At 41.3% G+C, this 14,441-nt stretch overlaps 1 protein-coding gene across 2 annotated transcripts in view; it reads left to right on the top strand.

Annotated features, from left to right (window-relative positions):
• Nucleotides 1-14,441, top strand: part of spsb4a (splA/ryanodine receptor domain and SOCS box containing 4a) — a 54,708-nt gene that overhangs the window by 13,257 nt on the left and 27,010 nt on the right. For both annotated transcript variants that reach the window (XM_072441240.1, XM_072441241.1), the window contains one exon: nucleotides 13,292-14,283. In XM_072441240.1, the coding sequence (XP_072297341.1) occupies nucleotides 13,551-14,283 (733 nt within the window). In that variant the 5' untranslated portion in view covers nucleotides 13,292-13,550. The remainder of the gene's footprint in view (nucleotides 1-13,291; nucleotides 14,284-14,441) is intronic.

Below are 14,441 nucleotides of genomic sequence, written 5' to 3' on the forward strand. Positions count from 1 at the left end.
AGGCTACTGTAAAGGCCTGCTCACTGGCCTCTCCAAACGAGCTGTAAAACAGCTGCAGTACATCCAGAACGCTGCTGCTCGGGTCCTGACCAGAACCAGGAAGTAACATCACATTAGTCCTTTTCTCTGGTCCCTGCACTGGCCCCAGTGGCTCAGAGAATAGACTTTAAAGCAGCTCTGCTTGTGTACAAGTCTCTCCATGGCCTAGCACCAAAGTACATCTTGGATATGTTAGTGCCATATGAACCATCTCGGACTCTGAGGACCTCAGGGACCGGCCTCCTGCTGGTGCCAGAGTCAGGACTAAACATGGGGAATGTGTGTTTCAGTTTTATGCAGCTAACCTCTGGAACAGTCTTCCTGAAGATGTGAGACAGGCTTCTACTCTGACAATGTTCAAATCTAAGCTAAAAACACTTCGGTTTAGCTGTGCATTTGACTGAAATAATCTTCTTTGCAGTCTTTCCTTTTATGTCTTAAAAACTGTTTTTGTGTTTGTGTTTTTGTGATTTCTGTCATGTCTTTGTGATTTGAATGCCTTTTTTTCCCCTGTTGTGTGAAGCACTTTGAATTGCCTTACGTACGAATTGTGCTCTACAAATAAACTTGCCTTGCATGCTGGGATTGTTTGATGTCATCATTCAGACTCTGTAGTGAAGTATAATCCTTAATGTATTTGTGAAACTTTGACTGGCAGGACCCACAGTTTGGTTAAGTCAATGACAAGGTTGTTTTGAACAGTGGCATTCATTCCGACTTGAATGGTACATTGACAGATGATTCATATTTGCACAATGAGGCTTGTATTGTTTAAAATGGAGTAGCATAATTGCAATATGTAATCAAGGACTTTTTTCCCTATGCAAATTGTAAAAGATTCTTGTTCCAAATATTTAAAGACAGCAAGTTATAATGCATATCATTTTGCTGTTACTATATGCTCTGTTAGTAAAAATCTTGCTTGATTTTCCCTTCACATCTTGTCCTGCTCCTATTTCAGGGATGGATCTGGCATTTATTAGGCATTTAAGTGACAAACGATACAGCGTAATGTGATGAGAGTCTCAATCAGATTTTAACTTTGCGTGCGTTTTGTCATTCAGGGCAGGGGGGTGGGGGGCGGCTGCCTGTGGGCCTGTCTGATTTAGGGTCTCTCTGGGACAGTGTGCAGGGGACTTGGCACGTGGCACTGAGAGGTCAACAGTGACAGGCAGAAGAACAGCAGCTGTGTGGAGACGAGACAGAGGCACGTCAGGAGAGGGGAGTGATGGATGGATGTGTGTGTGTGTGTCTGTGTGTCTGTGTGTCTGTGTGTCTGTGTGTCTCTGTCTCTATCTCTATCTCTATCTCTATCTCTATCTCTATCTCTATCTCTATCTCTATCTCTATCTCTATCTCTATCTCTATCTCTATCTCTATCTCTATCTCTATCTCTATCTCTATCTCTATCTCTATCTCTATCTCTATCTCTATCTAACTAGATATTTTGCACTTTTATGTTTTTTATTTTATTTTAATGGTACACATCATTACAGTGGTGGTTAAATTCATTTTCTGAACTTCAGAAAATTGGAACATTTGAACTGTATAATTTGTACACACTACACATATCAGATATCCTGGCCATTATCAACAATGAGAGGTTGTTTTCATGAAATAAGAAATGCAGAAGTCTGTTTTGATAGCTACAAGGTGAAACAAGAGATCCCTGTCTGCCTCCTGCTGCCTCCATTGATTGTGGCAGGCTGGGCTAATGCAGTCCTGCTGGACTTGGAGATAGCAGACATCTGTTTTGACGAGTGTTGGAGCAAAATGAGAGGGGGTTTTGTAGTGACTTTTCTTTTTGTGTTTGTTAAATATTAAATCTGCTCTGAACCTATTTCCCGTTAAGCTATAAGAACATTTTAATTTGAAATGTACACTACGGTATATATTTGTGTCTAAAAGCTCCTTGTGCATGATACAATTCATGCAGTTTATGGAGATTTAGGTTAATGCAAAGCATGGGAGCAAAGCTCGTCTTAAACTTGGAAACTTGTTTGCATACACTGTATAGCCCTACTGTATGCAATTTTGAATTTACAACTGACCTTTACTTACTGTAAACTAACCCACATATCGACCTTTCAATGTGGCTGGAGTGCTGAACATGAAGATTGTACTTTCTTTAACACTGAAAAGAAACTGAAGTAGTGGCATTTGTTTGGGACTTTATTTACCCCAAAGTAACTGGTGGCTTTTAATATTTAGATCGGCTGTTTTACAATTACAACACTCAAAGTAATTCTGATAAAATCACACGTGATGGGGAGAAAAATAAATGCAATTACAAACACTGAATATGAATGTAAAACTTGTCCGCAAAGTCCTCAAATCCACTGACTGTAAGAATCGTCCTTTTGCCAACTGAAAACCACTGAGGCACAAAATGGCCTCTTTTCATTGCACTCTTGTCCAAACCGGTTGGGCTCCTGTCGCTCTTTTCACCGCCATCTGCACGCCGTAATTCTACCTTGAGCCCCTTGTTCTGGCTCCGATACACTCTTTTCACCGCTTTAGCCCCAGGATTGTCGCTCATTGCTTTCATTCCTTTTCGGTCCATTCACCCTTGCACCTTTCTCCCTTGAGCCTAGCGGACAGTTGGGTGGCTTTGTGTGACGTGTTGGCAGCAGGCACCTTGGGTTTCCTTTGTCCGAAAGCTGCCCCGAGCCCTAGTGCTGTGTCTGGAAAGGCAACGGGGCCCTATTGTCCTGCAGATTAACTCTCTCACAGATGCACACGTGTCCCAGGACCCCATGGGGCTCTTAAGTGTGGAAGTGCCCTGAGGCAGAAAATCAGGGGCCAATTTAAGCTGGGGTCTAGCAGAGAAGATGGTCCCAGTGGGCAGTGTCTTGTCATTCACGGTCCTCATGTGACAAAAGAAAAAAACTACCAGTGATAGCCATAATTAAGGTCGAACTGACATTATGTTTAAATAAAAGGCAAAATGTATTTAGTTGCTATGCTATATCTGGAATTTCTTTCAACATATGCCTCCCATGCACCTGAAAAGTTGAAACGTAAGATAAACAGAAAAAACATGAATGTACAACGCTGGCATTATGGGTCAACTAAAAGTACTTTGGAACTTTCAACTAAACAAAGACAATCAACTGGTTTTCAACAACACTTGTTGTTGAAAACCAGAAACTACCGGTACTTCCATTTTTCCGTATACAGTTAAATTGAACACAACAAAAGCTCTATGGACAAACATTAGGCCAAAAAAGCAAAGAAACACTTCATCAGTTGTACTGACCATAATTCTGCCACTCAGTTGGAATGTTGAGTATTTTTTTCAAATAAAAAAATGTGCATTGTGGTTGTAAATTATGTCATCACTCAACTTCCAGGTCCAGCCTATTTTTTTCGATTGGCAGTTTGATGCACACAAATGATCGATAAAGCCTGGTTTTCTTCTGGATATGTAAGATTTTTAGGCATAAATTATCAAATCGTTCTTCCCATTAAAACGTGGGCCTAAAATGCTAAAAAACTGTTAAATTATTTAGTCTGAAGCAGTCTCTGTCTTCAATCCATTAGGAGGCTCTGCTGTTTGCGTCAGTGGAACTCTGAACATTTGGCCCTGTCATGTCACGCACATCTCATACCATTACATGTGTACATTAACCTTTACCCACACATGTGGAAGATTACCAGTGAAATTTGCTCTCTGTAATTACTGGCACACAGTTACTTCTCATTTTTGTGATCACTGAGCTGAAGCGAAACCCTCATAAAGCAAATATTCTGAATCAATGTACCTGAACCGTGGGAAAGATTAGCTAAAGCTTGCTTATTAGCATGCCATTTAAAATACAAGGTTGTCTTTTAATTATGAACCAAAGTCCAAAACGGCTACTTTAAACCATCTACATTTTACTTAAATTTCTCACTTCCCATGGCCAGATTTAAGCCCTGTGAGTTCAAAGTCCTCCTCCTATACCTGTGCGTATAATGTTGAGTCCTTGGTGACTGCTTGCATTCAAAACCATTGACCTACATCGGTGTTGTCTAGAGTAACAGGCGCTTTCGTGTGAATGTATGCAGTCAAAGGTAATTCTACCACTGATCCACAGAACGTCTGTGTTTCCTTTACCCAGCCTCAATGATGCTGAGTGATTGCCCACTGTGGTTTGTTTCTGTGGTTTGTTTACACTGGATGTTGGTTCCTGTTGCTAATTTCTTTTTTAGTTTCATAATGTTGACAGCATGCACATGTCCTTGGTTATATGTATTCTCTTTCCTAAATGTCTGAAAGCCTGAACCAAACCACCTTTTGACATACTTAAAAGACTGTGAAATACTGTGTTTTGGACTAATTCTGGACTAAGTGTATTGTTAAGCAAAAACAATATTTCTGTTATATGTTAGTTGCATTCTTTTTAGTAGTATTAATTGTGGAAATCATTGTGTAGTATCTACCCAGATTTAAGGACCATGTATCCCCCACAAAAACCCAGTGTGGTCCCTGATGGTCTTAAGGGCTGGGAAAAGTCCCCACAGGAAGTGACCTACAGCAGTGCTCATCAAAGAGTGCTCATGCTTATACTTGCACTATTCAAACAGCTTAAGATCAGTTCAACTATTCAGTTCCAAAGAGGCTTAATGTTTTTCATAAAGGTTCAATGGACTGAGAATTTCCTCCACAAATGAAAGTGAAGTGGCCTCTTGTACCACACGAGTTGCTGGAGCACGAAACCAAGAGAGTCGAAGCTTAAGAGTGAAAATGTGTTTTTAAGATCATTTTAATATTTTGAACCAAGAAAAAGTTTTATTTTTAGCACTTTTTTGCACTTTTTTGCACATTGCACTCTATGCGAGAATGTGTACTGGGCTGCGGGGGATTTTTTTGCACTGTAGTTCCGATGGACTGGCCACTAGTCGAACTCTTGACTGGTTTAAGCTACCAACCCAGTTATTTTAATAGATGACCACATTAAAGCTGCAGCTATGTAACTTTAATGGTGGAGTGTCTGCCACCTGCTGGTCTTCATGGAGACAGCACTTTGCCTGGAAAGTTAATGGCCTACTTTGAAACTTGAAATAGTATAGTGATGAAACCAGGCTCTGTTACAGGCTACATCTGTGGAGAAGCGATCCCACTCATTGTAAAAAGGTGTGGCCTGCAATTGAATGAATGTAAGATGGATGATGACGTACTGTGAAACCTGCCAGACAAAGGAATGACATTTCTTTGGTGGACCGTTCACCAGACATCATACAGTGCTTTTAATTGTAGTCTAATTGATGTTAAAAAAGTGTTGAGGGGTTCAACACATTGACTCCAGTACTCAACACTGTATCATAGCTGTTTACTGTGGAATCCTTGGCACATCGCAGGTAGTTTCTACATGTCTTACCCGTGCCTTCGGTGTAGCACGTGTACAGGTGTGCACGTGGGGAAGGATTGGCGCGCCCTCTCTGTAAGACGCTGGATATACGCAGCATTAACGGGATGCAGTGAAGAGGGAGCCCAGGCTGCCTGCTGCTCTGGTGCCACTGCTAACTCAACTTGATGAGATCAGAGAAGGATCTCCTTTCCTTTTCCTTTGCCCTGCCCTTTTCTCTGGGAAGTGGAACTGAAACGGCTCAGCTCTCAGTCTGTCTGAGTCTGAGTGTTGTGATTAGGCTTCCGTGGAAACGAAGGGCATATTCGGGGCATTAGAGGCAGAAGCCGCAGGACACTGGAGCTGGGAGGGAGCGAGGAGGGACCAGGAGGGACCAAGACACATCACTGAGGAAATAGTCACTCACTTTAGTCTCTCTGGCTCTGGATTATGTTTTCCCCTTGGGCATACGTAAAGAAGACTGACTTGTGTTGGGAACTTGCAAGGAATTACTCAAGTTGTTTTATTGGTTATATTGGAGTACATTACAAATGACTTTTTAGGTAAGTGACTCACATTTGTATATGTTAAATGAGGCTATACAAATATTCTATAACCTCTTATGCTTTATCTTGTATGTCTATGTTTAAACCTCAAGCCCAAAAAAGTACTTTTGTGAGAACCAGTTTTATCTGTCATATTCCCCCATAGCCAGAACCAGACACTATGTAAACCCATGTAATAAGAAAGATCCGCTCTTTAAAATGGCAAATGTTGCTTTATCACAAATGCTGCGTTAAAGTTTTAAGTTCTATTCCCTTGAACCAGCTAGAAAATGGAGTAATGAGCTTTACCACAGTTTTGTTTTAACCACTTCTGTTAAACTATTTTCTGAATGTTTTTTAATAAACTGCATTAATAGGCCCATTATGTACCATATGATTAAATACATTAGCAGTGCAGTGTCGGGCTTATGTAAGAAGAGGGTAATTTCCAGTGCATTTACCTTAGCTGTGCTCATGCTGCTAACAGTTTGACTCTTTTTGTTGCTCCTTCTTGTACCCGCCTCACCCCTGCTGCTGTTCAGTTTCTCTTGTCTTAAATCTGCTACTGGTCTGAGCACCAGCTGGTCTGCCGGGACTCCCCTCCTGTGTGGATTTGTCACAGCTTTTATTTGAAAGCAGTGGTAAGCAGCGGGCTTAGCTCCCATAAGGATATCCCCCTTACTGAAAATAACACAGTGTTTTGTTTGTTTTAAGTTTTATAAATGGACTTTGTACAAAGAATTGGAGATCGACCAATATGTGTTTTTTCATGGCCAATGCCAATACTAATTGTTTAGAATCCAGAGAAACCAATGGCCAATAACTCTGTCAATATGTAGGGCCGATTTTGATAATTTCCCCAATTGAGCTCCCCAAATTATATAATAATAATAATTTTCTACAAACTCATCCACAAACCTGTTTAAATACAAACTACGGTAGATAAGAGAGCAGTGTAGTAATGTTTTGTGCAGTGCTTTCTTCGCACTAAGTATTCAAATAAATATGTTAATCAGTGCAAATATCAGCCTTTTATTCTCCAGAAAACACTTGTGATCTCTTTGAATAAAAAACCCCAAACAGTTTTCATATACTACAATTTTACTATTGCGGGATAAGGTCAAAGGTGGATTTTGGCACTGTCAATGGTAGCACTATTTTGGAGCTTTAGTTTGAGGGCAGTGCAGAACTGGGGCAGGCTAAGGATATCCCCCTTACATACAATAATAGGACGGATCCTTTGGGTTATTTTTACACACATTGTCCCGTATGTGCTAATCTGAGGGTTCACTTTGCTATGTAGTCTCTGCATGGGGGACTTGCCCAGTGCAGGAGGGCTTCACGGCGACTGCCCTGGGACATAGAGATAGCGGTCATTTTTTCTGACTTTATCCTTTGTTTTGTCAGCTGCCTACCGCCGCTTCTCTACACTCCATCTCCTCCATTGTTTGTGTTCCCATTCACTTGCAGTATTTCGTTAGTCTACTGTCGCACTCCTGTTTCAGGCTTTGTCAGTGTGCCCTCCCTTTCCCTTTTAAAGAGGCACATTTGGTCTTTAACCCTGCAATTTAACACATTTGGACTGTATTTAGTTCTTTCTGACAATTTTGAGCGCATACAGTTGAATGGTTGATTTATCACACTAAACTTTTAAACTGGAAAAAGTTCCGATGCCTGTGAAGTAAAGGAAGTGACGTAAATGTTGACAAACTTAATTGCTCCACGAAGTAAATTAGACACGGTTGCTTACTTGAATAGTTCTTAATAACAAACTGCAAATTGAATGGTACTGTATGCAACCTGCAACTTGCATTCAGTGTCACGTTATGTCCTTTTTTTTATATAACATTCCATTTAGTACTTAATCATGAGTCAATACAAACGCACTCACTGTCTGAAAGAGATGGCGTCAATAGCTTGTGTCTATTCAAGACTATCCAAACTATCCAAGGACATTCATTCCATGTGGTGATACTAAACATTGACAAGATTATAACATAGCTACACATGTATAAATGAAGACCTACTGTACTGGTCTGGTTGTATGATTATAGCTTTTTAAATATGAAAGTGCTTGTTTCTCAACTGCAAAAACGTATTCAACTTAAGCACAGATCAAGTTACAACTTAAAGAGTACTTGTTGGCTCGATGATGATTTGATCAAAAAAAGATAAAGAAAAAATTTTAGTCTATTTATTATTACAAATGTGTATACAACCAAAGGAAATGGACTTCATAAATGAATTCCTCCACAGTCTGTTTTATTACGCGTTATTAAACATTCCTGTATTGCTTCAGTTGAACATCTGCTGAGGTCATACGTGTGCTATGTGGGAGTGACCTGTTCCTCTTGCCTGCGCCTCGTCCGGACATGAGTGAGTGTGCAGCAGTGCGTCACCGCGGCCAGACTTTGATTCGGTTTCATTACTGCTGCGGCTGTGAACCTGCCACCCGAATATCCTGCTGCCCCAGGGAGCTTTATGGATGGCATTGCCAAGGGCCCCTGTGTCTCTGTATGAATGTGAGTGTATCTTCAAATGCACGTCGAGATGGATGGCTTTTACCAAGGTGTCCATAAAAGAGTGCTCAATCACTGCTCCACAAATGGTCTTCCCTCAGGGCTCCATGGATTTTTCAAGTGTCACACTAGCCACTGGAGAAATGGAAAGATTTTTTTACAGCAGGCTATGAACATATACAGTATACAGTAGACTCCATTTTCTGGATATTCTCTATTTATATATTCTGATGGAATTATTTGTTAGTCCTCTTGCGAACAAGTCAAAGAGTTAATGTTTGGATTTGTAAGGACTCTGATTCTGATCGAAACCATACACCTATGTTATTTTTGGTGAAATTGCCATCATGAATCACACATTTTCAGTTTAATAAAGCTCTATGCTCACACACAGATACAATACCCTCCCACTCCTCCTAATTATGGTCAGCCTCTGTCATGCTCTGAATGAGTGACAGGTGGATTTAACAAATTACAGGAAAGTGTGAAGTTTCTGAAGAAGCACATGATCCTTAAAGACAACATTAAGATGAATGTATGAGTTCTGATGAAATGTGAATCACGATCATGTTCATGAAATTGTGAAAGTGATACTTTGGCAAATTGCACCCCCTTATTTTAAGTCCATTTGCCGAACTTTACAAAAGATTCTGCAGCACAGCATTTTGGGTTGAGCAGTAAAGGCAGATATCGCCAGATCATGTTTTTTATTTCATCACTTTGGACCATAAACTGATTATTGTGGCTCTCTAGTATGGATTGCTGTCTGCACATTTCAAGGATTCTCACGAAACTTCACGGAAGGAAAAAGTCTGGGAATCTGACTAATTTGGGAGATGACCACAGCTTTGTTGTGAAGTCTGATGTGAAAGAAAGAGAGGAAACGCTGTCTGCTTCTCCAAATTTACACAGAGTTGCACAGATTTCCTTTTCTTGAGAACTGCCCGGTGTTTCCCCACAAGAACATAACGATGATCTGCAGATGTAATCATGAGTGAGCCAAACCAAAGTTTTTAGGTTTTCCTCAAGACACAGTAGGGATATATTATTGTATCCTTTTTATATTTTTATATTCCCTAGGTTTCTACTCATCACTTGTCCAGCCCATTCTTAAACTTGTTCGAAATGTCATGCTTTACCTGGAAGCATTGTCACTTTTGTGCTTTGTTGATCTATATAGTTTTAGTTAATTTGTTGTCCTGTTTGGTCTTTTTTAAGAGAAAACTCATTTGGACAGTGTTACTGCTTTTACTAATACAAACCTCCATCTCCTTGACATCGTCTGTGAGGAGCTGTTTGGCCTCTGCGTCTGTATTTTGACATTGTGTTAGGAGCCAGACGGCACAGTTTATGTCTGGCCTCTGGTGCTGCTCAGGGATTCCCTCAGAAGGAATTAATGTGTGTGTGCAATGCAGAAAGGGTGGAAGTTTGTTTAATCTCGAGGGTAAAGTATTCTGCTGGTATTTACAAAGTATGACCTTTTTAAGAAATGAAAAGTGGAAGAAATGACCATGGATATGAGTCATTCTTAAGTCGTCATTGGATTAAAGAATGGAACGGAAGAGGAGTGCTTGCATTATTAAAAGTAAATCCTGTGAAATTTAAACATTTTAATATTTTTTTTTTACTAATTTGTCTTTCTGTCCTCTATTCTTCCAAGTTCTTGATGAGGGGAATCCTTTGTAAAAAAAGACAAGTAGTCAAAGTTAATTTTGTTCTCTCATCATCGGCTCTTTAATAATTCAACCATAATTTATAATTTCCTTCTATCAAACTCTAATCAACGGTACTTTTGTAGTTTAAAGTGAGAATCAAGGCCGTATTATACTTTGTTCTTAAATGACCTTCTTGTTACAAATCACCCTCGCTCACAAAGACGGGAAACAAACCTCCGTTAGTCACGCGTCAGGGCTGCCACATTTTGAGTGGAACAGTGTGTTGACATGTGAAGTCATCCCGGGGGGCGCTGTTTTGTTGCCCCTCCCTGTTTATGTGTGTCAGACTTCAAAGCGTGGTGGCCCGGTCAGAGATGGTTACGCACATTCAAATGAAAGCCCTTAGACACATCGCAGCAGACGGTGGAGTGGGAGATGCTTGTTAGCGGTGCAGCCCCCAAGAAGCCAGATGAAGGCTGCCCACTCACCAGGTGCACCCCACATCTGTCTCCTCTTATCTCTGTGCTTGGCCAAGTTCCTGTATTCATGTAGTGGCAGTTTGTTTTGTCCTACTTATTTACAGCATATATTTTGACGTGTGCAAACTGACATCTTGTTTGTGCTTGTCTGTTTGCAAGATTAAAAACACAACCAGGCTAATATCAAAGTCTTGGTGGTAAAAACACAAATGTTTCTTAAGGATTTTTTACATCCCACAATTGGTTTGGTTTGTTACCAGGAAATCAAGAATAATTGGTCGTTTTATCCTGCAATGTTCCATATTAGCTGACTAAAATAACACGTGTGCTCCTCCCATGGTAAAAGAGAATAAAAGAGATTTTGTGTCATACCTTTTGTCAAAGTTCTATCCCACTTAAAATCAATGTAAGCATCGGCAAGAGGGCCAAGAAGAAACTATGTTTTAAAAGCTCTCAGAACAACAGAAAAAAAAAGGATAGAATGGTTCAATTACAGCCAACAGTCCGAGTTTGGCCACAGAAAGAATAACAAGGCCCTAGGTGCGTCTTTACTCTGTGTAACCACATACGCTTTGCTCTCTTCGGGAACAGCAGTTAAAGGCTGTTGGCAGAACAGAGCCAGGCCTGACGCAGCTGAGCGGGCAGCTGAGCGGGCAGATGAAGAGCGGGAGCGAGGCAGTCCTAAATGAGTTGGCTGCACACAAACACAGAAATGAGGGAGGGAAAGTAAACAACAGATGGCACTAGCATGCTGCGGCTATTCACACCAGCCGACGTTGTGCCAGCCTATCGGCCTCTCGAGAGGTTACCACGTAACTGTAACCGTGACGACACTGGGTCAAATGTCATGGTCTTTGTTTGATGGCCGCCACGTAACACCAGATTGTTTTCCATAATGCTGCATAAAACCAGCACCTGGAAACACACAAATTACTTTCATTATTTTGTTTTGCCCTCTATGCATTTTGTGTTTTGTCCAAACCAATAGAGCAGTTTTCTTGTTTTCGCTTGATTAAAGGAAACAGGACTTTCAATTGTGAGACATAAAAGCGCATTGTTATATATTTTATTTACCCATTCTCACACTTTTAACCCATCCTGAAACATAGTTGAGATTGTGAGTGCTGAATGACTGATATGCAAGAAACATTGCACTTACAATTCTTAGAATAAGAAGTCATTTTCCCGGTGACATTTGTAATATAGTTTAATAAGGCCAATGTTTGGTCTAGTGTATGTTCCCTGAAAGCACCTGCCATGCAGCTCTGACACAGACGGCCCAGCTGCCTGTGTGTCTGACCAATCTTGAACTGCCCTCATGCCGTGCACTGGCACACATCGCCTGCCAGCTGCCATGACCTCATTCACAGAGAGCGAAACAAGAATGAATGACAGAAACCAAGTGTTATGGAGATGTTTTTAATATGGTGTAAGAGGCATCAGGGCCCAGACAGTCACAAAATTATACCATGACCTCAACATTAGGCGTTGAGTCGGTTTAAGGGAATATTTCTGTTTGCTTGGAGCATTAAATTAAATATATTAACTTCACAGCTACATTTAACCATATTTTTGAACTTTCATAATTCATATTTTTGTATTGATATTAATGTTGATCTAGTGTTGCTTTTTCTTTTCTTCTGAAAACACTGCATTGCTTTGTATCACATAGTTGAGCTTGACCACTGTCATAAAGAGAACCGAGTGTTTTGAGGCTTGTGGAGCAGACAGGAGAGGGCTTGTTGAATGATGCACCCAGTCGCTTCGTCCACTTCCCGTCTGTCTGCGTGACTTTCTTCCTTGGAATAGGAAGCTGACACAAACACGTCACTTCAACCGCAGCATTATCACTCTGTCTGCATCTGACATCACCCTTTGTTGCGGCTTCATAACTCATCCCACTTTGAGATGGTGAATATTGCCTGATGTTTTTGCTCATCATCTTTATGTATTTGCTGACTCAGAAAAGGCTCATTAAATTTACATTAGTGAAATGAATGTAGCACTGGACAGTGCAGAGTGACCTTAGTGTAGGGTAAGGCGGTTGAGGTAGATGAGTCAGAGTAAGTGTGCAGACGCCAGTCAGTGTTCGCACTTGTCCATTCTGTTCATTGTTGATTCTCGTCAAAGTCTAAATTTCAAAGCCACATTTCTCAGTTGCATTTTCCCCCTTTACACTGGGCTCTTGTCATCACCATGACTCTTTCGATTGTTGTCAAAAGGAAAAGACTGCATTTAAATTGTTCTGTGCGATCCAAGTTACGCTTTACTTAGGTATTTAAGTCTTGAGTCTTAAGTGAGGAGCATGCAAGACATAATTATAGTAGTTAACCTTCAATAGACTGTTATTGGTTGATAATTTTATTTTAAAAACAACAAAATAATTTAAAGTCCTTTTATAAATGTGTTTGTCTTGTTGCTTGTCTTGTATACTGTAGTATAATAAAGCACAATATCCAAAGGCCTTGGTTTTGGCTCTGATTGTCTGAGTATTCATTCATTATACAAGATGTGTGCCATGGGGTGTGTTTGTTCAGGAAATATAAGGTTCCTATGATTCATGCCCTGTCTCTATCATTTACATAACAGTATATACCGTAGTTTTCATTTGAAGCTGACTATACATCATTTTGAAAGCAACAAATTTATGAAATATAATAAAACAATAAAAGATTTACCCCCTAGTTCATATCTGACTTAATTGTTCCCTCTCTTTTTCCACAGGCTCGGCAGCAGCTGTAATCTGACGTTATGACAACCTAACTGGCATGAGCCCCAACTACAACCATTACCCATCCATCACCCCTTTCATCTCCCAGTGCCTCCTGTCGTTTTGGGTCGTCTCTCCTGCCCGCCCTGCTGCCTTGATGAGGTAACGTTGGGTTCTGTTCCTCGCAGCCCTGCCCCTTGGCCACGCCCTGCCCCTTGGCCACGCCCTGCCCTGCCACGCCCTCTCCCTCTGTGGACACTACACTTCACCGATATGGGTCAAAAGATCTCCAGCGGCATTAAGTCTATAGACAGTCGTGGGGAGAGCGGCGGTTCGCCTTCGTATCGGCCGCTAGCACACCGAAGACAGCACCCAGAATTTAGAGGTCCGGATTTCTCCAGACCGCCTCGACTAGACCTTCTTTTGGACATGCCCTGTGCTGGTTTAGAGACCCAAATTCGTCACGCATGGAACCCCGACGACAGATCGCTCAATATTTTCATCAAGGACGATGATAAGCTAACGTTTCACCGCCATCCCGTAGCCCAAAGCACAGATTGCATTCGGGGTAAGGTAGGATACACAAGAGGGCTTCATGTTTGGAGGATCCACTGGCCGTCGAGACAAAGAGGCACCCACGCTGTCGTCGGAGTAGCCACTTCAGACACACCTTTACACTCAGTAGGATACACTGCTCTGGTAGGGTCCGACTCGGAGTCCTGGGGCTGGGATCTGGGACGAAACCGGCTGTACCACGACAGTAAAAACAGGGCACATAGTTCTCTGCCCTTCTACCCGTGCTTCCTGGAGCCAGAGGAGGCATTCACACTGCCGGACTCTTTATTAGTAATTTTAGACATGGATGAAGGTACATTAAGCTTTATGGTGGACGGACAGTATCTGGGAGTGGCATTCAGAGGACTCAAAGGCAAGAAGCTGTATCCGGTCGTCAGCGCCGTGTGGGGACATTGTGAGATCACCATGAAGTACATAAACGGCTTAGATCGTGAGTATCAACACTTTTCTTTAATGATCTAGTCTGTTTTAAGCACCAGATTCAAGTAGTACCGTATCATATTTTGTTTTTGTAGAAAATTCAACTTTTAAAGCAGTCATTCTCAAACACTCACACAATACCACATCAGTACATAATTTAGACGTTAA

This window comes from Eucyclogobius newberryi, unplaced genomic scaffold (genome assembly GCF_026437365.1).
Source record: "Eucyclogobius newberryi isolate DKJ021-1_F unplaced genomic scaffold, fEucNew1.0.hap1 SCAF_12, whole genome shotgun sequence".
Lineage (NCBI taxonomy): Eukaryota > Metazoa > Chordata > Actinopteri > Gobiiformes > Gobiidae > Eucyclogobius > Eucyclogobius newberryi.